This window comes from Canariomyces notabilis (assembly GCF_033297395.1).
Source record: "Canariomyces notabilis strain CBS 508.74 unplaced genomic scaffold N656scaffold_4, whole genome shotgun sequence".
NCBI lineage: Eukaryota > Fungi > Ascomycota > Sordariomycetes > Sordariales > Chaetomiaceae > Canariomyces > Canariomyces notabilis.
In genome coordinates this window covers 65,383-86,202 of record NW_027041826.1, presented here as the reverse complement: position 1 = coordinate 86,202, position 20,820 = coordinate 65,383, and the positions used below count along the sequence as shown (strand labels likewise).

At 54.4% G+C, this 20,820-nt stretch overlaps 5 protein-coding genes across 5 annotated transcripts; 2 read left to right on the top strand and 3 right to left on the bottom strand.

The window, feature by feature from the left end:
* Positions 1-36: 36 nt before the first annotated feature.
* Positions 37-1,808, bottom strand: N656DRAFT_776002 (uncharacterized protein). Its single transcript, XM_064814555.1, has 3 exons — positions 1,259-1,808; positions 909-1,184; positions 37-830 (listed from the first exon to the last, which is right to left on the bottom strand). The coding sequence occupies exons 1-3, from the start codon at positions 1,454-1,456 to the stop codon at positions 468-470; spliced, it is 837 nt and encodes a 278-aa protein (XP_064672535.1). The 5' UTR covers positions 1,457-1,808; the 3' UTR covers positions 37-467.
* A 1,167-nt stretch (positions 1,809-2,975) lies between these two features.
* On the top strand, positions 2,976-3,889 carry N656DRAFT_703605 (uncharacterized protein; the record flags this gene model as incomplete). Its single annotated transcript, XM_064811106.1, has 3 exons — positions 2,976-3,269; positions 3,321-3,488; positions 3,542-3,889. The coding sequence occupies 3 exons, from the start codon at positions 2,976-2,978 to the stop codon at positions 3,887-3,889; spliced, it is 810 nt and encodes a 269-aa protein (XP_064672534.1).
* Positions 3,890-4,427: 538 nt separating this feature from the next.
* Positions 4,428-5,602, bottom strand: N656DRAFT_776000 (uncharacterized protein). Its single transcript, XM_064814554.1, has one exon. The coding sequence runs from the start codon at positions 5,131-5,133 to the stop codon at positions 4,783-4,785; it is 351 nt and encodes a 116-aa protein (XP_064672533.1). The 5' UTR covers positions 5,134-5,602; the 3' UTR covers positions 4,428-4,782.
* An 865-nt stretch (positions 5,603-6,467) lies between these two features.
* N656DRAFT_775998 (uncharacterized protein) lies at positions 6,468-10,526 on the bottom strand. The gene is made up of 2 exons (XM_064814553.1): positions 9,015-10,526; positions 6,468-8,947 (listed from the first exon to the last, which is right to left on the bottom strand). Exons 1-2 carry the CDS (start codon positions 10,255-10,257, stop codon positions 6,654-6,656), a joined length of 3,537 nt encoding a protein of 1,178 aa, XP_064672532.1. The 5' UTR covers positions 10,258-10,526; the 3' UTR covers positions 6,468-6,653.
* A 5,078-nt stretch (positions 10,527-15,604) lies between these two features.
* Positions 15,605-16,819, top strand: N656DRAFT_795669 (uncharacterized protein; the record flags this gene model as incomplete). Its single annotated transcript, XM_064817443.1, has 3 exons — positions 15,605-15,935; positions 15,986-16,479; positions 16,616-16,819. The coding sequence occupies 3 exons, from the start codon at positions 15,605-15,607 to the stop codon at positions 16,817-16,819; spliced, it is 1,029 nt and encodes a 342-aa protein (XP_064672531.1).
* Between the last annotated feature and the right edge of the window lie 4,001 nt (positions 16,820-20,820).

Sequence of the window (20,820 nt, the reverse complement as noted above, 5' to 3'; positions counted from 1 at the left end):
TGTACGCTGCGTACGAAGTACATCGCACCGAGCACGCAGCGAGATACTCCTTCGATTAGCCACTGGCCATTCAGGAGGGGGTTCTGTTAGTTTTTGCGCCTGGCGTCTTGTACATAACATGACGTTCTAAGCTTCTCCATGGTACGAGGGTCGACAGAGGCACGAGGTATCCCAACTAACATTCATCTATCCATCATCGCAAGAGTGAGCGCGACATTGGACGTTAAAACATGACAGAAATATACAGGTATCCCTCCCCACCAAAACTCCCTCGGAGGAGCTGCGCCCCCCATTGCATCACATTCCGTCATAACAGTAATCCTTGTTCACACACGTATCCTTCTTCACCATATCGTCCCCAGGAAGTAGTGGGCGCTATCCATCATCGCCGTGACCCCATCGCCCATTCCTCAACACTCCAAGCACCGCTCTACTCTACCTCAATCCCCCCTAAACCGGGCCCGGGCTTAGTACTGAGGGTTAGGTCCGAGGGGCGGGTAGTCGTCGGGGCGGGGGCCGATGGTGGAGCCGCCGGGGGTGCGGCCCGAGTCGCCAAAGTGCTTCTTGCGCAGGGCCGAGAGGCGCTTCTTCTTGGTGACGGTATTGATGTAGGTGCCGATGACGAAGGAGACGAGGTTGAAGAAGGGCACCCACGTGTTTTCGGGGAGGAACTTTTGGGCGAAGGCGAGGCAGATGGGCGACGTGATCCAGCTGACGCGCATCACCTTCCAGAAACCAACGCGCACCGTGGCCCGGACCTGGTGGAACGTCTTGGCGCCGGCGATGAGCGCCATGGCGATGAGGTAGACGGTGTTTTGGATGGGCGCGATCTGTGATGTGACAGATAGTTAGTTCAGCGCGGAAAGACATGTTATGGCGGGAGGGAAAGGGGGGGGCAGCAAACGTACAATCAAGTTGCTGACGAGAATCTGGAGAATCTTGGCCCGCAAGCTAGTCCGCCCGCTGAAGGCCTTTTGCAGGAGCCAGATGAGGAAATGGCCCAGAGGGGCGCTGACGAGGGCGCCGTAAGCCGCCATCTTGGGTACGCGCGATGTGAAGTAGTTGCCGTGCTTGTTTCGGTCCTTGGCCAACCACGACGCCATCAGCTCCTGAGCGCCAGCCAGAGTACCGGCCGTGAGCATCTTGGTCCGCAAGGGATGCTCCTCTAATTGTCGGAGGTAGGCCTAGAGAAGAAGCACACGAAGATGTCAGTCGCAGGCTGACCAAAACGCCTGAGGTGTGTGCGCGACAAACGTACCGCGAGATAACCCTTGGTGCCCGCATTTTGTCTGCCGCCGGTGAGGGCGGTGCCGACGACGGCAGCGACAGGGTGCTTGCCGCTGGTGCCCGGAAGGTTGCCGGTGGCGGCCTCGGCCACGGCGACTGCGGCGGAGCCAACGAGACCGCCCTTGTTGACGGTCTCCTTGACTGTGTCCCGCTCTATCTTAAGCGACATGGCTCGTGAAGGTCAAAATCGTCATGCAGCGGTGTACGAAATCTGAAAGTAAGATGAAAGCCTGATTAGTCGATCGCACGATTCTTTGGCCTTGTCTGCGGCGGGCAAATGATTTTGAACGCCTTGGTTGCGCCGGGCCAACGCTTTGTTTACAGCGGAGCAAATGTCCGGTTCTGGAGGGGGAGAGTCGGGCTTAGGTCCACAATGGAACGGCCGTGGAAGAGCAAAAACGGCGCGTCGAGACGGTGGTTCAATGCGCTTGGATAGTCACAGAACAGAGGAAAGAGCATTGACTTACGATTGATTGATGAGGAGGAGGCCGGGGAGGTGACAGGTTCAAAGCTGCGTTCGCGAAACCTTGGCTTGTTGCGGTCGGGACATCGGGCCAAAGTGGATTGGGGAGGTTGGTTTTTTGGATGGGGGTGCTGAGCTCCCCCTGTCGCCCGTGGGTGTCGCGCGGCTGGGGGATCGCTCTGCCCTGGGGGAGCGAGTGTTGTGGAGACCTGAATGCAGGCCACAGCAAACACTGCTGATTGGCCAGCCCGTCCGAATGGCCGAGGCTTTGTTTTCCCCCCAGACCTGCCCCGTCGCTGCTGAGAAACCGACAGCTCACCAACCCCTGCCAATTGAAACCCCTGTCCGTGGTTTCCGCCTGAGCTTCTCGACCACTCATCTGCCCACCACGATGATGTCCAATGCGAGAGACCGGTGAAGGGATTCGGGTCCGCAAAACTTTCTCATTGCGCTTTCTGAATGTGTGGCGTGCCTGTTACAGTAGCACGATCAGGGCTGCCTTGAAAGTCGGCTTCGGTTCCTGGATTCCTCCCGATGAGGCTAAATTTTGAGCCGCATGTCTTGTCTGCGACGTCGACTCGACGGCTGTGAGAGCCGTCTTCGATCTTAGAGGCACGATGCGCTGCCTTTTCCAGGTGGTTCCTTGTCGTGTGGCATGCGAGCGTGAATTACAGAACAATGGAGTTGATCTCTTTCGCGAGATCCGAAAAGCGGCGGTTCTGCTGACGATGTGAGGTTCTGGTTCACCGGGATTTGATCTGATGATATCAAGGTAGTCAATCCTCCCTGGCCCATAGGATCGAAAAAGTCAGGTCAGACATGAAATGGCAGAATGTGGTTTGTTGTCTGAATTATGGTTTTCGCCTAAGGAAGTTGCGATGAAAGCAAAGGGCTTGTTCACAGTACTGCACCGGACCTCCTGCGGTTGCCTTCTTTCCCTTGCCCAAACGATGTTTGGCTGAACTTCTCGAATTAGCAGCCCTTCTTAAAACTTGACGCGATTCACTCGCGTACACATGATTATCAGTTTTCCCAGTCCTTTCCAGTCGCGTGTTTTACGCATTTCACTCCTTCTCTTAGTGTCCATCCCACCTCCACGAAAACGAGGCACTTGTGCCGTTTTCGACGAGACTATCACCTCTATCCTCGCTGGCACGACTCTTCCTCAGTAGGTTATGCAAGGCACTGCCTTAAAGTATCGATGGACAGTTGGACACAGGGCGGAATGGTTACCGCAAGCCTAGGCGTAGCTGGTGCCCGGCAGAGTCACATATCTGAAGCCTACAAGCCGAGCGATTCAGACAATCCGCAGCCCAGCCGCGACCTGCCTATCCCGTTGTCTAGGTTCTGTCCAGATTATGTCTGGCAGCCGGTGTGCAACCACTCCACGATGACAAGTCTATATCAAGAGGAGTACAGGTGCGAATCCTGCCATCGATGGCCCCCGTTCGGGTTCCTCTACCGCTGCACCATCGACAGAGATCCGCTTCTCCTCTTTGCGAAGAACAAGGGCTTCGAGGTAAGTCGGCAACGTTCGACTACAGTAGCATCATGCTGATTACGATGAAAGGTTGCTTTCGATGACATTGGGCACAAATTCGTCGAGGAGATGACCCTCGGCAAGTTCGGCGCAGACGCACGCAGCGAGAAATACAGCCTACTCAAGGAAATGTCTGAGGAGCAGCTGTGCTCATACACTCCCCAACAGCTCAGTGTGCTGCTTTCGCAGCGTGAGAATGTGCGTTGCTCCCCCGATCTCTCACTGCTTCGTCGTACTCACACTCTCCCAAGGTCCACAAGGCGATAGCTGACGAACGGTGTCGCACCGATCATCCCAATTTCCCCTATGCCAGGCGTAAATACCCTTCTGACAAGATACCGTGGGTACCGGATCCGAAATTTGAATGCCGGCGCAAACTCTGTGCTCGTTGTCACAAGTTCGGTAGAGATAAATCCTACCTCAGCCTGAACAGCATTCTGAGCGGGGACATACTACCAACCGTTGCAGTCAGCTTTTCCTTTGGCCACATGGGCTCCAGGCCGTATTGCGATGCTGATGTGGTCAAGAATCTTGGATATCGGCCGGTTCCCCTAGTAAGAATCCAGACGGCCCCTCCCTTATCAAAAGCCCTTGCCTAACCATGACCAGCCCCAAAACTACCTGACAAGGGTTGAAGAGACCTCGGCACGCGAACTCCCCGATCCAGGCGCCGGCACGGTGCCCTCGACTCCTAGGGACGCCCACAGAAAGCTTACCATTCCGCGGCGACTCGTCGGTCCTATCAACGGAACGGGTGAGCCGCGCACAACGTCCAGCAGGTTGGCGATACGTCTGAACAAAGATGTATTGGGCGACAAGACTCCCAAGATCGGTATTCTAAATGCCAACCCCTCCATTCCTGATGGCGAGAACATCCTCGCTGTTGAGGTCTCGCACGATACAATGGGTTGCAACACCCCGTCGCCTGACGAAGACGAAGAGAAACACCCCCTTCTTGCCGACGACGGTGCTGCCAAGGATGACATTCGGGACAAAGAGCATTATCCTGGCGCCGTCGCAGTCATCGATATCTGCCTAGGAAAGGGGCCAGTTGAGTCCAGCATCTCCATCATTGATGCACACCTCATCACTGTCTGACAATAGCCGGAGTCACACTCGATACTTGGACGACCCCGCATTGCCGATAATATATTCTTCCTGAGTTACATGAACAACCAGTCTCGGGCACTTTGAGCGTCGGAAGAACATACGCTCATTGAACCCATGTTTGAACCGATGGTGGTTCCACAGCGGCTCCTGATTTCCTTTACTTGTATCGTATTTGAGGCATGATACCCTAAGCGCATCTGGGGAGGTGGAGGCTGGATATCCGGCAGGCTTTGGCGAATTTGCCTGTGTAGAGTACCATGATATTGTGTAGAGTTAGCAACGGCCGCGAAACTGCAGTCCTAACAATGAAGAACACTAGCATCACAATGATATCTGCAGCCTAGCCCTTCTGACTCGTGAGGGAAAGAACCAACGGACCAAATCAGATGGGAATAGCCCTCATCTCAGACACAGTCCAGTACCGCCTCATCCTCTCGGCACTCAGCGCCTCCACTTCCTGGTCGAGATGCCTGAGCAGCACCTCGCCCCATGAATCCATCTTCTCCTTGAGCACCGACAGCGACAGCTCGCACTCGCCCGTCTTGCATCGCCGCAGGTAGGCTTCGAACTCGTCCATGCCCGCGTGGATCAGCCGGTGCTGCACTATCAGCTCACAGTCGTTGCCATCATCACCTTCTCCCGCCGACTGTTGGCCAGATATTGGGCCGTTGTGATGGTGATGGTGGTGTGAATGTGAATGTGAACGTGCAGTAGCGGCGCGGAACTCGGGCATTTTGCACGCCAGGATCGGGTACAGGTGCGTTTCCTCAATGGTGTGGTGCGTGGTGAGATAGCGGACCAGGCTCAGCCCTTCGTCGAGGAACTGTCTGAGAGAGAGGTGAGGGGGCCGCTGGTTGCGGGCGCAGGCCTCGTAGAGGAGGGTCCAGGTTTGGCGGAAGTGGTCGTGCTGTTGTTGTTGTTGTGTGGTACATGGTTAGCAGGTGGTGGTGTTGGTATATCGTGATATGGGTGGTATATGTGTATGTCATAACATGTGGGTGGATATGGATAGTATCTTTTGGTTTGGGTTGGCTGAGAGGTTGGGGTAAAGGGGTTGGGGGGAGGGTTGGATACGAAGAAAGGGTGTGGTTGACGATGGGGAAATGGAAACGGAAGAAGGCAAAGAGTGAAAAGAAAAACAAAACGGAAGGAAGAGGGGATAAAAATAATGATGATGAGATGGAATGTCAGGCGAAAAGGGGCTGCCGGTACATACAAAGTACTCCATTGTTTCAGCGAGGCGGTTGTAAATGCGGAATTCCTGCGGAGTGAGAGGCGGTAGTGTTTCTTCTTCTTGCTTCGGCTCCGATTGCCGTGCCGGCTCGGGCTCCGGTTTCTGCTGGGTCCTCGGACTCGGGCCCGGACCAGGGTTGGGAGAGCACACGGGGCCGGAACCTTGACCGGAAACGGATCCGGACCCGATGTCGTCCACTGGCATGGTCATGACCCTGTTCGGACTGCTGCTGCTGCTGCTGCTGCTGCTGCTGTCCGCTTTGTCCCTATTGTGGTCCCCTGCGGCTGGCACCCCAGAGACGGCACTGTTCTTTACAGGGGCTGCACACACGTCCTCACTAGTTTCCACCACCACAACACGCGGCCTGACTTGGCTTTTGAGACTGGTGAGTTATAGTAAACAAGCTGCTGCGACTCACTGCCTTCTACAAATCCTCCAGAGTGTGAGCGGCGGGCAGTCTTTGATGATGGTGAATGCATGAATGAGTGAGTGAGTGAGCTGAGGTTAAGGCTGAGGGACAAAACAGCGTCCAAGAGTCGGAGAGAGGGTATACATTACATACAAATAAGGTTCGGTCGAGCTCAGTCACCACAACTCCGGCCCCCTCTCCGTTCAGAAAGCATGCCATTCCATCGCGTTGCCTTACAGCAAGCATACTTACCCTGTGCTTGGGAACGTCTCCACATTGATTGGCCCGGCACTTCTCGTAAGCCATTATCAATCGCCCCGGCCCCATTGCCGTTTTCAACTACCGCGCGGCTTGTTAAACCCGGGCACTTGGATAAGTACTACTCGAGTTGGCTCACTGGATCTCTGAGGACACAGAGTAATTCATCTACAACACTTGGTAGTATCCATGGATTCGACTTCATTATCATCTATCCATCAAATCATGGCTGTCTATATAGTATAGTTTGAACTGCGAAGCACAATGCGTCTAGTTCGACATCCCTTGGGCATCAGCTAACCATTGGACAAACTCCTCTCGTGGTGAACCGTGCGTCACGAGTAGTGAGCCATCACTGATACTGAGGCTTGAGCTTCCACACCGCGCGCATGCTCGACCCCGGCTTCTCCATCTTGGCCACCTTGCCCAGCGCCGCCTTGAACTCGTCCGCCTGTCTGGGGCCGGTGCAGTACTGGTTGAAGTGATCCACCAGCAGTTTGGACGGCACTTTCCCGCCATGCCGCCTGATAAACTCTGGAATCATCCTCTCAAAATCTTTAGCCCTTAGATTCGTGTCCCGTAGCCCACCGCCAGGCGTCCCCGATCTCGATCTCGGACTACCCCCGCTCCCTGAGGAGTTGAGACCCTGTCGCGCCGCAACACCAGCCAATATGCCGGCCGAGCTCGGCCCGCCATGCATCCCACGACGGACATTGGTCGGCCGCCCAGCCTCCCCAACTTCACCGGTCCAGGTCACGGTACCAATCGGGACGTTGCGCGCTTGCTCGCCTGCGCGCCGGAGACTAAGGGCGGCCTGTGCGGCGATACGGTTGGCCTCCTGCTGGAGCAGCTTGGGATCTGCCCTAACTGCTTTCTTGCCGTTGATAATCTCCTCGTGCTCTAATGTGCTGTGGACGCCAGCCCGCGCAAAAATGCCCTCCATGATCCGGTCCTCTTCGTTCGTGGCCGGCGCACCAGAATTGTCCCTGTATTCCTCCAGTCCTGCCACGCCTTCAACGTTGCGGAGGTCGTCCGCCTCTTTCTCGTCCGTGCTGCCGACAGGTTCGGTCTTGGCTGCGATTCCGCTTTGCGTGGGCCGCGGGGGTACGACGTCGTTTCCAGGCAGGATGAGCTCCTTTGGTCCTGCAGACTTCTTCGTAGGATCGGCATCGCTGCCTTTGAACATCTCACTGGTTTCCGTCACCCCGTCTTCATAAGAACTGAGGCTGAACAGATCGTGCAAGTCGTGGAGGTTGAATGAGGCCCGCTGTTTTGGATCCTTCAGCACCTTATTGGACAGAAACTGCTTGAATATTTGACGGTGATAGATCTTCTCTTCTATGGTTCCCGCCGTCATCAACCGGTAGATCGTAACTTCCCGCTTCTGACCGAGTCTCCAGGCTCGTTCTCGCGCCTGCACGTCGGTGGACGGGTTCCAATCCGGGTCGAAGATGATGACTCGGTTGGCTGATGTCAAATTCAAGCCCAACCCGCCCACCTTTGTTGTCAGCAAGAAGATATCAATCTCTGCGTCTTTGTTGAACTGGTCGACGAGAGCCTGCCGCTGCTTGACGGGAGTCTTGCCGTCCATGCGGAGGTACTTGATATTATCCAGACGCCTGACAAAGGCTTCGATAATGTCCAGCATCTGAACACCCTGGCAGAAAAGCAGTGTCTTGTGTCCCAAGCGTTTCCACATGGGTAGCAGTGACTTGACAACCGCCATTTTGCCAGACTTGCTCGCGCTACCCCATGTGTAGCCGGGTTTATTCTTGAGCCTGGGATCCAGCAGATCGGGATGATTGCAGATCTTGCGAAGAATGTCAATGCCATACAAAGACTGACGTTTGCCGTTGAGGATCGACGCCATGTCGTTAGATATGAGAAACGACTCATATGCATCCCGCTGCAATTTGGACAACTTGCAAAAGAGCACCTGCTCGCTCTTCTTTGGGAGGTCGGCAGCGACATCTACCTTGAAGCGCTGGAGGAGGTACGGGCTGATAGTCTCCTTGAGGGTTTCGGCACATTTCTGTGCCGTCATAATCTGGAGATTCGTGGCATTGGCATACCCTCCCAGCCTGATTGGGATCTCAAACTGGCTGCGGAAAGAGACCAGTGTACCCAACCGCATGGGATAGATGAAGTCAAACAAGGACCACAGCTCCGTCAGATTGTTCTGCATAGGAGTGCCGGACAGGATAACCCGGTTAGGCGTGCGGAGCTCTTTGCAGTATATCGTAACGGCAGTGTTCGGATTCCGGATCTTGTGGCCTTCATCGAGGACGGCGTAACCCCAGTCAACGGGAATTAGGACGTCGCCGTAGGTCTGGAGGCCAGCATATGTGGTGACGAGAACATGGCCATGCTTGACCACGCGGTCCACAATCCGCTTGGCCGCTTTGGTGGACTTGCTGGGTCGCTGCTTCTTATCCCAATCCTCCACGTGGTCCTCAATCTCGCCCTCGTCACGGACATTGAACATGCCGCTCCCAGATGAGTGCAGAATAGAGACGCGAAACGGGGGCCACCAGCGATGGAACTCATTTACCCACTGGCGCAGGACGGTGGCGGGGGCGACCACAATGACGGGCTTGTCGAGCATTTTGCTGTAATGCAGAGCGGCGACAAATGATATAAGCTGGACTATAAAAGAGATGAGTTTCTCGCATCTGGAAACACGGGACTCAGAGGACGGGAACGCAGGACAAACCTGTTTTCCCTAAGCCCATTTCATCGCCGATAATGCCGCCGACACGCTGGGCATACAACTCTGCCAGCCACTGCACACCAGTCTTTTGGTAGTCAAAGAGAGCCGGGTAGATGTCGCCTGGTAGTTTGAGTCCGTTCTCAAACTCATGATCTGGCTGATCGGGACATGGCTTAAACCACTCCTCTTCATCTCCCCTATCATCATCAAGCGGCAGACCTAGCTTTTCCCGGTGATGGCGTCTTGCTCGACTCCTTCTGTCGACCCAATCTTTCAGTCTCCTCTGATACACGGCCTCATTGCCGTCGTCAATATTGCTCAGATCGACCTTATCATCGCTCTCCTCAACGACAGTCTTGGCCCGTCTCCGTTTAGGAGTGAGATCGGTCATGTCAAAATCGTCAGAAGCATAGGATTCGGGAGTGGCCGCTTCCGAGGCGGACTCTGCCGGGGTGAACTCATCGTCAGAAGCAGCAGCAGCTTGCACCCTGCGTTTCTTGCGCGGCCGCAGAGAAAACTCGGACTCGATGGCCGAAGTATACGACTCGTCCTCAGCAAAACCAGGAAGTCTGAGGTTCTGGTGCGAGCGAGGGCCATCGCCAACCTTCTGCTCTAACTCTTCGGCGATGGCCTCTTCCTCGGCATCAATGATGGCTTCAGCGAGTTCTCCTTGGACGTCGTCGGGTCTAGGACCGCCAAATGTCGCAAAAGGGGTAATCTTCCCTGTTCTGATGAGGTAGTCACGCTGTGTCTCGTTGGGCAGTTTGCCACCGGCAGTCGAGGGCAGAGCGTCGGCATCGCCCTGACGGTTCCGCTGCTCAATGCGAGCGGTGAAATCGGCAATGTCCTTATCGCAAATCTCGATCTCTGCCTCTATGCGCGCGAGTTCTCGTTGTATCCGTAGTTTGGTAGTGGGGTTTCCATGGCTGGAGTTGAGCTTGTGCAGCTGAGTTTTGTGCTGGTTTTCGAGCCGTGATTTTAACTGTTCGGCCTTTTCAATACGCTTCTGGTCTCGCTTGTCTTCGGCCTCAATCAAGGCGCGGTTTGCTTGGAGAGTGATATCACGTTCGAGATCATCTTGATCTCGGACATTTTCAGTCAGGATCTTGAGCGCAGCCTCCTCATCAAGGTCTGCTGCTGCCTCGTCGGCACCTGGTATGGGAGCAGCATCGTCTTCCTGAGTCAAATTGTCGCCTTGTTGCGTGCGCTCTGCGGATATATCTGCATCCACCGGTGCGACGGGCATGGCGGGCCGCTGGGGTAAGGAAGTCATTCCGCTGCGCAACGGTAGAGGAGAGAAATGGGGTCAACGGCGAGTCCAGCGAGAGCGCAGACCAAATGCACCAGGAGCGAATAAGCCAGCAATAAGACTTATTGATGCGACATTATAGATAGGGAGAGGAACTATCTGCATTGGTTTTCTCGAATCCGAGTTGACAAAGCAATCAGGAACGAGATGTGAGTCTAAGATTGTATTGAATGGAAGCAAAACTCTCAAAACCGTGAACAAGGTTGCCTTCGATGACGCATCGACGGAAGTCGCGATCCATCAAGTGGCGTTTAGGCACGAGCTCACGTGACTGTAACTGCTGCGATTAATAATCTTCAATCGTGCTCGCAGCTCGTGCAGAAGCTCAAGGTAAGAATTTTCTGTACTCCGTACTGTACAGCAAAATACAACGGTACGGATACACTTCCGAATGCTCCGTAATACGAGGTACAATACAGTACAGTACCTACCAGAGGACAGTTGGAGAGATCTTCCATGTTCCTTTGAAAGCGAGAAGTCACAATCACCCGGATAGCTTCACTCACTGTCATCGAGCACAATGAGGTCCAGTCGCAACCACAGACTTATTATTTTCGCTACGTTCCCAAAAGCGTAATTAGAACGGCCAGGCTCAGTTAGGTGGCCACACAACCACTGACTCAGTATCCGTATGTAGATCGAAGTTACATGTAAATGGTCCTGATGCAGCAGGCTGTGGCATTGGTTGAAGCCCAGAATAAAAGTACTTAGCCAAATTCCAGGTTGACATTCTGCCAATCGCCCGTTCCTCTTACACTGGAAGTACCAGTTAGCTGCTCCGGTCGCCAATGTGATAATGTGAGCTCCTGCTCTCCAAAGACTTGGGAAACAGGAGATGCAGGTCCTGCCGGGACGAGGGTGATCGCACGGGGACAACCAAAGAGTTGGGAACCGAGACGCGCGCGGCTCGAGCCGAGGAGTGCGCGGCTGACATTGCTTGGGTCATTGCGGGATAGGTCAGGTATGATTCAGCAGTTGGGAGCTGATGATCACCAGAAATTGCACACAATGCGTTCATGCGTTCGGCCAGCCCAGCTTCCTTTTCCGGGCGGTCGAGCTGGGCTTCGTCTTGGACTAAAAGGCCTTCTCGAGCATTGGGCGTCGGAGGTCAGCGGAGAGAGGCTGCAGTAAGCCTAGGGCCCCAGGCAGTCGCATGAGTGTTGGTGCTTCTCGAATCTCGAAGACAGGCGCCAAGCTCCCTTGAACAGGAAAAGTATCGACAGCTCCATTCTCAGCATGAAATTTGCAGTCCTATTCCTAACTATTGAGCGGACCTTTTTCTAGTTACCGTAACGTCATCTGCTAGTTGGAAGCTTTGGCCGGGCGTTCGCAGGATGCAAGTGGCTGTTTGCATGAATCTGTCAAATCTCCGGGTGGGTTTGGTTGGTTCAAGCTTTCAAAATGGAGTCAAGACTTTTGCTGCCTGTTTCCCATTTTGAGCTTTTTCCCCTTCCTGATGGAACATCGAACGTGGTCAAATTCCCAGCCATGTCTCGGGAGGCTAGCCCCCTTGGCAACGGCAAGCCCGATCTGGAGTGATGTCGCACAGGAATTCCCCACCCTTTCTCCCCCCGGCCGAGTCAAAACCAAAACGCTGATCAGGAGTCTCGGAAGCTGGACCGAAGCCCATCCCGCTAGAGTTAGCATCGCAACATTACCTCTTGTTTTCTTCCCCAACCCTCTACCACGCCGGCTCCGTATCTTCCGTATTTTCCGCATTCCCTGTCTCGCCTTGCGGCGGTAATGCCGTACGCACTCCGTATACGAAAGGCCCCATCAGGTATGCACCCCCGTTGACAAATCTATACATAGTATGTATACTGGTAGACATTCTACACGTGTACGGAGTAGTTCACGTTAGATATGTATGGAGGAGTCGGGTGCTTAGTTGATTTCATCGAAGTTCTAATCACCATATGCGGCCTTGTCTCCAGGGTCTAGTGATTGCTAACGTTTTTCGAGGGCTCCTCCACTTCAGCATGAACGAGGTTGACCGCCGCTCTCCACTGCCCTAGGATACGAACCTTTAGATCCTGCGTAATGTCTGGGCGGAAGCTGCACTCAATGCTGAGATAGCAGACATACAAGTTATGGGCTTTCAAGGAATGATGATAGGTTCAGGCATGTCAGCTTGAACGGTTTGCTTTTCCAACGCGTCGGGACCGAAAGAGATCTGTATTGCACTCAATTCTGTTGGCTGCCCGTGCGGAGGAGGTGATGGACTTCGTCTTCAGCTCCAATTCTTCTCAGTCAGGAAAGGAAGATCAGCGGTCTCCAATTCCCCAAGCAGCCCCAGAGACCCGGTCGGATACGTACAGGACGCGATTGAAGTTGTCTTGTCGTCGGCTTTGACATGGAGGCTCAGCAAGGTTGCTGCCCCTGTACTGTACAACCCTAGTCGTGGAGCTAGAAGCTCCTTGCAGTTTTCTGGAATCACAAGATAGGCTCAATCACGTCTTTTGCGGAAGCATAATCCATCATTTAATTGCCAGGTTCGAATGAAACACGTTTCTTCATGCACCGCTCGGTCGCAGCTTCCCATAACTCGATGGTCTCATTGAGAGCGCCGCGTCACGGCAGCCGAGGCCTTCTTGCCAAGGCTGTACCTGCGCTAATCCTTATTCCTTCCTTCTCTCTTTTCCGACTTCGCTTTTGCGAGCTTGTGGTCTGGCCTCGTCTGATCTCTGGTCTTCCCGCAATTGCGCCGCTGACTTAGCCTAACTGCTGTCTTGGCTGCTTCAACGCGCTGTCAACGCGCTATCACTGCAGTGGGGGCTGGCTCGAAAAGGCGAGAAATGACCAGGGTGAGCCTCCACAGCATTGAGATGGGCCTGATACCCTTGGTCTGGCCGAGATTAGCCTCTTCAAGCCCTGTCCTCACATTCTCATGGTGCACGCTATTCTCCGGCGCACATACAGTCATACACTACACACTCGATCACATACACTTGTCGCGGCGAACGGCTGGCCGGCCACCAAGCTGACCTGCGCCTTCTGACCCGAAAATCTGGGTACCGTTGTCCTGTCATTGGCAAAGGAATGGCCGCAATTTGAGAAAAGAAGCCATTGGAGAAACGGCCCAGACACTCCTCCTCCTCCTCCCCCAGTCGGTCCCAACTTCACCCCAGCGGTGATCGCCATGACAGCAAAGCTGCTGTTTTTCTACGAACCTGGTCAACGGCCAGTCTGGTTCGGATGCCCGCCTACCCGCTGGTTATCCCATGGAACCTTCGCCTATCAGCGGCAACTCGATCCACGGGACACATTATCCCTAAACCTCCTAACATCCTCCTTCGCCAGGTTTGCAAAGTTGCCACCTTCCGTGAGCCCGTAGGTTTTAAACCTGCTGGACCCTTAATCACCATCAGGCTACATTATGTAGTTGCCAGCTTCGCCCTGTCACAGGCTGAAGGCCACATGCTCGACACTGGGTGTGGGTTACATCAAGCATTCTCGAGAATGGTGGATCAAGCTGTCGTTTGACAGGACCAAGAACATGGGGACCGCATGGTACAGTCAAGTTATTTGCTGGGCGTTGTTCTCCCCTGTTCGGCATCTGGCAACTAATCATGTGGTCCCCCTCCAGCTTTTCTTGCCCTACAACGAGCTAGGGTACCGATCTCTTTTCGTGTCTGATATAGCCCACCCCGGCGGTATTATACCTTCTTTCGGACACAACAGCCAAAACCCACCAACTTTCTCCACTTGCCGCCCACATCATTCCAGTAAGTCTCTTCACCACAACAAGGACACCAAGCTCTCTGCCTGCTTGTACACTACATCAACGAAGGTACTGTAGGGGTACCTCCGTGCTTCCGGACTGGCCCGGCAGTCCGTCTATCAAGGCGCAAAACGGCGGTAGCACTGCGGAGTAAGTATTCCTGCACACCGTTTCTCGGGGCCACTTACACCCACACCTCTCCCTCTCCGTCCCAGCCTCTCCAGCCCCCATCCTTGGCACTCGCCACTGCTGTCCCGTATCCTTACCCACTGGAGGATGGTATGGGTCGGAGCGGCGAGAGGTCGCTCGTTACCAAGCTTCTCTTGCGAGGCAACTGCCGTGCAGTAGAGGCAGACTCGGAGCTGCGCTGACAGCACCACCAAGGCTGGCTACCTGCCTGCTTAGGTATGCCCATTCTCCAGCTGCATGGTAAGGGCTTGTTTCACATTCTGCTCTCCATCCGGCTTGATGTTTTGTATTATTCCATGCATCTTCCAGCCCACATTTCTGTTTGGACAGTCCGTCTTGGTGACCCTCCCCGATTCGGTTTAAACCGGCCGGGGTCACGCATTTGACAATTTGTTTTCCCGTTGACCCTAGCTCTGGTGGCTCTCCGTCCCCCTGTCCTACCCGTTGCATCATGAGCGAGGGCCTGGTCCCTGTTTCTATATCCGGCAGCCAGACCATGGCATAAGATCCTCAAATTATGCTACCGTCATTGTTGGTCAAGGTGACTCTGGCTCCGCACAGCTCAGGAACCATCTGTCGTCTCGCACTTGGGCAATCACTCATGTGCTTTTTGAACTGGGATTTGGGAAAGCCCGGCCAACAAGTAATAAAACCTACTTCCACCCCCAGGCTCCGGCCACCCGCATCTCCCTCGTTCTGTTGCATAGTACCAAAGATCAGACGATATAATGCCATTTATACCCGCTGCTTCTTGCCAAGGATCGAAGTGAAATCTCTGCTTTGCTGTCTCTGTAAGGCATTCTTTCCAAAGCAAGGGGAGGTATTTGAACAAGGGGGCCTCTCGGGATACTATTATCAGATCCCGGCCACCGCTGTCCGGATACGCTACCAAAAGAACGGAAGTCACACATGCACCTGCAATGACCTTGGTGAGGACGGCCCACTAAGCTTCTATCATTGCTCGCCCACCCATCTCGGAACCAACTCTTTGCTTTCTTTGGGAGTAAGAAACCCCCGACATCCATAGCAGCCTCGCCATACATCACCGCCAACTATCACCACCGCCGCGTCGTCTCTTCGACACCACATGCGTCTTTCCTCTCGTCTAACACGGGCTAGTACTGGAGCCAAGCTACGCACAGCTGTCGAAGTTGGCGGAAGGTGACTTGGAAAAAGGAGAAAAAGGACCGCTGGACTGGCTACCCCGAACCGAGCGATACGCGGCAGCCTACCCGCCAAAGTAGCCCCGCGGGGCCCAGACCCATCAAATTCTTTCGATTCAGACTCCGGCGACCAGCCAGAGCGGCTTGCTCTGGCGGAACCCATGTGTTGGAGGCACGCTGGCGGGCAACTACCGTGTGGGACCAGATTACAATGTCGACTACTCGCCGCAAGAGCCGCATTCGGGCGAGCAGGGCCAGGCTGCTGCGAATGCTTATGACATGCACCAGCATCATCACCACCCGCAGCACCACCATCATCGAGGCTCGCTTCAACATGCCGGGCCGTCCCCCCTACAACACGAGCCGCCTCCGCATCAATCCCACCACCATGGCCTGCCGCAGCACTATCCCGCAGCCCATCCGCACCCCCATCCAATCCTTACCGACCCGTCACACCTGGCCGGGCACCACCACCACCCGGGCGCCGCGCGCCACATGGGACATCATACACATCCCGGGCCGCCACACTTTGGCGCCGGACCGTCTCCCCACGCCGTGGTCGCGTCGCCCCTCTATCCCCCTCTAACCCCAGCGACCCATACCCCCACGGCTGGGGCGGCGGGGGTGAAGCGGCAACGGCCGGACGATCTGGACCTCGCCGTCTCGGGGATGACGGATCTCGATCAGAGCCAGCTGGAGTCGATGGCTCAGCAGACGCCATTACCCGTTGGCAGCGCGTATGCTCAACCGCAACCGGCGGCGCCGCCGACACATCATCACCACCGCCTTCCCGACACGGGTCCGCCCAGCAAGCTGATGCGCCGAGACAGCGGCGGGGGAGGGGGAGGAGGAGGAGCACCGAGCGTGGTGGGGCAGGCCGGGATGCCGGCGCCGGCGCCGCGGCCGCGGGGGCCCAAGCTCAAGTTTACGCCCGAAGACGACCAGCTCTTGATTGATCTCAAGGAGAACAAGAGCTTGACCTGGAAGCAGATTGCGGATTTCTTCCCGGGACGGTCGAGCGGCACGCTGCAGGTGCGGTACTGTACCAAGCTGAAAGCGAAGACTACGCAGTGGACTGAGGAAACGGTCGGTCTTGATTCCTTACTTTACTCCTTGCCACTATGTCAATTCCCTGGCACAAGATCGGAAAGCACACACTACCTACTCACCGACGATCAGCCAGAAACGGGATATATATGCTGATTTGTCCGAAACAATACAGGATCAAAAGCTCCGGACGGCCCTGCAGGACTATGAGAACGAAAAATGGCGCATCGTCGCCAACAAGGTCGGCACTGGTTTCACTCCCGCCGCTTGCCGTGAGCGGGCGGCGCAGTTGATGATGGGCGAGGGCAGCAGCGGTAACAACAACAGTAACGACAATGACAACAGTAACGAGGACGTCAACGTGAACGTGAACTTATAGCAGTCGCTGTCTCCTCCGCCAGGAGCCATCGCCACTGCCTCGGCAGGGCCTTCTTCTGCGGCAGGGGACACAAGCGGAACCGGGACGGGAACCGTCTATCCGTCGCAGCTCCAACGGTGACGAAGCCCTACACTACTCATACAGGTCATACTGTGCGCTTCCAACCTGACGAAGCGAACGCGAGACACGATGGTCTTCTCCAGCGAACGGTTCGAATCGAAAGAATCAGATCCGATCACCTGTGCACGAATAAATAGTAGGGAACCTACCCCACTGCGACACAACTCACCACATCGACTCAAGTTGTACATTCCGACTTTTCTCTTTTCAAGTACCTTTATTGGATAAACGGCGTCCCTGGAAGACTAGTATTCGACCCTGTCCAGACAGATCTGATTCACTTCATGTTTGCCGAGTACAGAGCAAAAACCATACACCGCTTATACCCCTTTGTTTCAGCGAGGCGTACGGTGGTCGTTGGCTGACAGCTTTGGTTGTTGTGTTCAAGTTCAAGTTTGGGGGCGGGTGCAAGTTGCTTTGTTATACTCCCATCTCCTCTGTCCATTTCGAACTTCCGGCATCATTCCATTTTCATCTTTTCCCCTCTTGACTACTAGCTACCTAATTCCTCTAATCACTTCACCTATTCTCCCCTCCTCGGACTGCTTCTTCCTCTGCCACATTGATAACCACATGCACTGCTTTCTTTAATACTTGACCTTCATTTCAGTCACAACCAAGCGGCGGTCCTAATAATCAAGATACCCGGACACTGCCGTCCACCTACCTACCTTCCTGACTTGGTGCGTTTCCTTCATCGGCCGTGGCAAGTTGTTGTTCGGACCTCGGCAAACAGCATGTTACTTGTTCACTTTTGATTCTATTTCTACGACATTACTACTACTAGAGGTGGGCGGCCGGGGAACGGTTTAGGGGGCTCTGGGAAGGGCGGGGGAACGATGATACAAACGATAAATGCTCTATGCTCCACCAGCGCTATCATATTCGCCAATACACACGACCGGGTGATGATGATGATTTTTTGTCTGCCGATTTTCTGAGCGATATACATTGAACATTGGGATGGGGGACGCAAGAGCGACGTTGGACAAGGGGTTCGGCGAACGGACGGGGATAATACAAGATTATACAAATATTTGGGACTTCACAGGGGAAATGCTTGCAACTCCAAGTAGTTAAGGTTGCCATACGTTGGGTTGCGGCATGGTATTACCACTTGTATGTAGCTGATGTTGTTTTATTTTGCTTCTCTTCATCTAATCCGATTTTCGCTTCTAGATACCTACCCTACTATTTTGCAGCATGTTCTCATGTCGGAACAACTGCAAACACTTCCAATATATAGGAGGAGCTGCTTGTAGCGTTGTTAAGGTAATGTTGGTTACAATGGTTAGTCTTAGTCGGGCCGGCCCTAAAACTGAAACATTCATTGGACTACTATCCCTTACATACGGAGTACATACGAAGCACCTCTGCTTCTTGTCTCCCAAACCCGAAACTTCAAACCATCTGGTACGCCCTTTTAGAATACAACATGATAAAAAAACCTGCCTTGTAAGTACCATGATCTAGAACGTACACACTAAAGTAAGGGGAGCCGTGATGGTGGCGTCTTGTGAGCGCCACTGTGGCTTAGCGGTCCTGGATCGACGGCTTGTAGTACATAGCCACCAGAGATCTTCATCCAGCACTGTGCATCAGACGGAGTGATGCAAGAAAGCGGTCTCTGACTTGAACGAAGGCAAAGACGATCATGAAGCAGTGATTGGGGTGAGGAGGGTTACATCTAGGTGGCATGTAATAATCTACCAGAGAGAACTTACGCAGGTCCCCGAGGTCCCTTTGGCTTTGAGATGGTAGGTGTGGATACATACAGTGGTACTGTACTGTACCTCAATACTTGTATTGGACAATGTGCAGAGGTGTGCCTCCGTATTGTGGGACTCAACGTTATCATCCAGATCGCTTTAACGCTAAGGAAGCAATTGCCGATGCACCCCAACTTGAACTTGACTTCGATGAATTGGATTCATCCTGGCCAAAACCCTCACCCCGACAAATCTGAATGATGGGGATGCATAGAAAAAGAGTGGAAATGAAAACAATAAACAAATAAACGAAACAAGCAGATGCAAGCGCAAGCGTCCTCTCAAATGCGCAACACTAACCCTGCCTGGCAGCTGGTTGGTTAGCAGCGAGCCCTGCATGTTCGGTACAAATTGCGCAATGGAGGGGGAGCGCAACGTTGTCATGCAACCTCTCGGTAGCTACGGGATTATGCGGTGCGGTGGGTGGCCACTTCCACTGCAACTCGCCAGTTCCCGCTTCGACAGGCTGCCAGGTCGATCCGGTCTCTCCTGCCGCCGCAAGACACTTGGGCACAAATCTCTGCTGTGCAGTGGCATCCAGGTACCCGGCTTCACCTCCTTCAAATGGTCCACAGTGATCAATGTTATGTATGCCCAAAGCGAGATACAGCTCCCAACACTTTTCGCTTCGCAACCAACTCGCTGACGAGAATGGCCTTGGCAACATGACCAACTTGCACTCCCCTCTAGTTCAGTGTCCTCCATCACTAAATTGTATACCAGGACTCCGAACCTCCGTCCAACTTGGTTATCTACTCCTTCTGCCATGGTCCTATCTACGGTAGTCGAGGTGTCTTGCAGACAACTCAACAAGCGAGCCGATAGGCTGACCAGCAGTGTGACCTCGGGCGGTTGGGTCGCCCAATCGGAGATTGGACCCCAATATACCGCCTCATGCTTGACCGTTGCAACACATATCGACTCGATCATCAGGTACGCGATGCTGCACACAGGGGCAAGCAGTGAGTATTACATCCCCATCCTATCGAGTGAGGCTGCTTGCTGGAGTTGGGGACGGCAGGAATTGCTGAGCTCGGCGGAAGCGCCTAGATGAGGAAGGACTTTGAGAGCATGCAAAAGGTGCTGTCGTCTCGTATATATTGCCAAGGCTCCTTTTGCTCATGCGGACGCTCCAGTGAGAAAGTCAAGCTCGATTCCAACATTATGCCGAGATTGCGGCCCTGGCTTTCACAGGCAGGTTGAGTCCAATAATCGCGATGTCGCGACGCGTGCACCTGGAGCTCCTCGCCTCGTACGGTTACCGCGTGGGCTGAGTCTATGGTATGTACTGTGTTGTACATACCTCCTGAGCAAAGCTTGTTTGCGACGCCTTTCGGTCCATCCAACGATATTCCATCACCCGCACAATCATCATTACAGCATCCCAGGGCGGTTGGGAATGGGAGCGACAGACTGACTGAGTGCGCTCATGACCTTCGTGCTTTCGGCCCTGCGTCTTACTTCTTCTACACATAGGTAACCCTCGCTTCCTCTCGTCATGACTACGTGTAGAGTTGCACGTTCCAACCCCCAAGGCACAAGACCCTATCGGTACCGGTTGCGGGTGTTATCGGTACGCGGCGGGGCGAGGGGAGGTTGGGGAAGGGAAAGCAGGGCAGGCTAGCGACGGCATCCTGCGGTGTCTGCAATAGTGGGACTGTCTTATGCCTCGTTTGATGCCATACATGGGGCTATATAACGACCGCTATATGAGGGACATGACACCACGGTAAAATCACTGATCACCGCCAAAGACCTGCTTAGGCCCGGACCAAACCCGCAACCGGCTTTCCTTTACGGATGGTCGGGCTTGGACAGGCTTCTCGTACCGAGCAAGAAGAAGCCGAGAGGCCGAGACTCCAAACGCCCGCGCGCCCGCTTAATGACAGACCCCGAGCCGCCCCCGAAAGCCCTGCCATCCGAGTGGCGTCCAAGTCCGGCCACAGCCACGGAGCTAATCCGTCCGTCCTGGCGGTGGCAGGAAGCGCAAGTAGGGCAATCCATGGTTGGCCAGAGGAGCGGTGAGCCGCAGCAGCGCGGAGGAAAGCAACGGACAAACTAAGCACCGCACACAATACCACACCACACTGCTGTATGTTCGGCGTCAAGGCA

Coding starts and splice junctions, on each gene's coding strand:
- N656DRAFT_775998 (XM_064814553.1), bottom strand. CDS start 10,257: ATGCCCGTCGCACCGGTGGATGCAGATATATCCGCAGAGCGCACGCAA. Junction 8,948..9,014: donor AATGGGCTTAGGGAAAACAG/GTTTGTCCTGCG, acceptor TCTCTTTTATAG/TCCAGCTTATATCATTTGTC.
- N656DRAFT_776000 (XM_064814554.1), bottom strand. CDS start 5,133: ATGCCCGAGTTCCGCGCCGCTACTGCACGTTCACATTCACATTCACAC.
- N656DRAFT_776002 (XM_064814555.1), bottom strand. CDS start 1,456: ATGTCGCTTAAGATAGAGCGGGACACAGTCAAGGAGACCGTCAACAAG. Junction 1,185..1,258: donor GCACCAAGGGTTATCTCGCG/GTACGTTTGTCG, acceptor CTTCTTCTCTAG/GCCTACCTCCGACAATTAGA. Junction 831..908: donor TTCTCGTCAGCAACTTGATT/GTACGTTTGCTG, acceptor GTCACATCACAG/ATCGCGCCCATCCAAAACAC.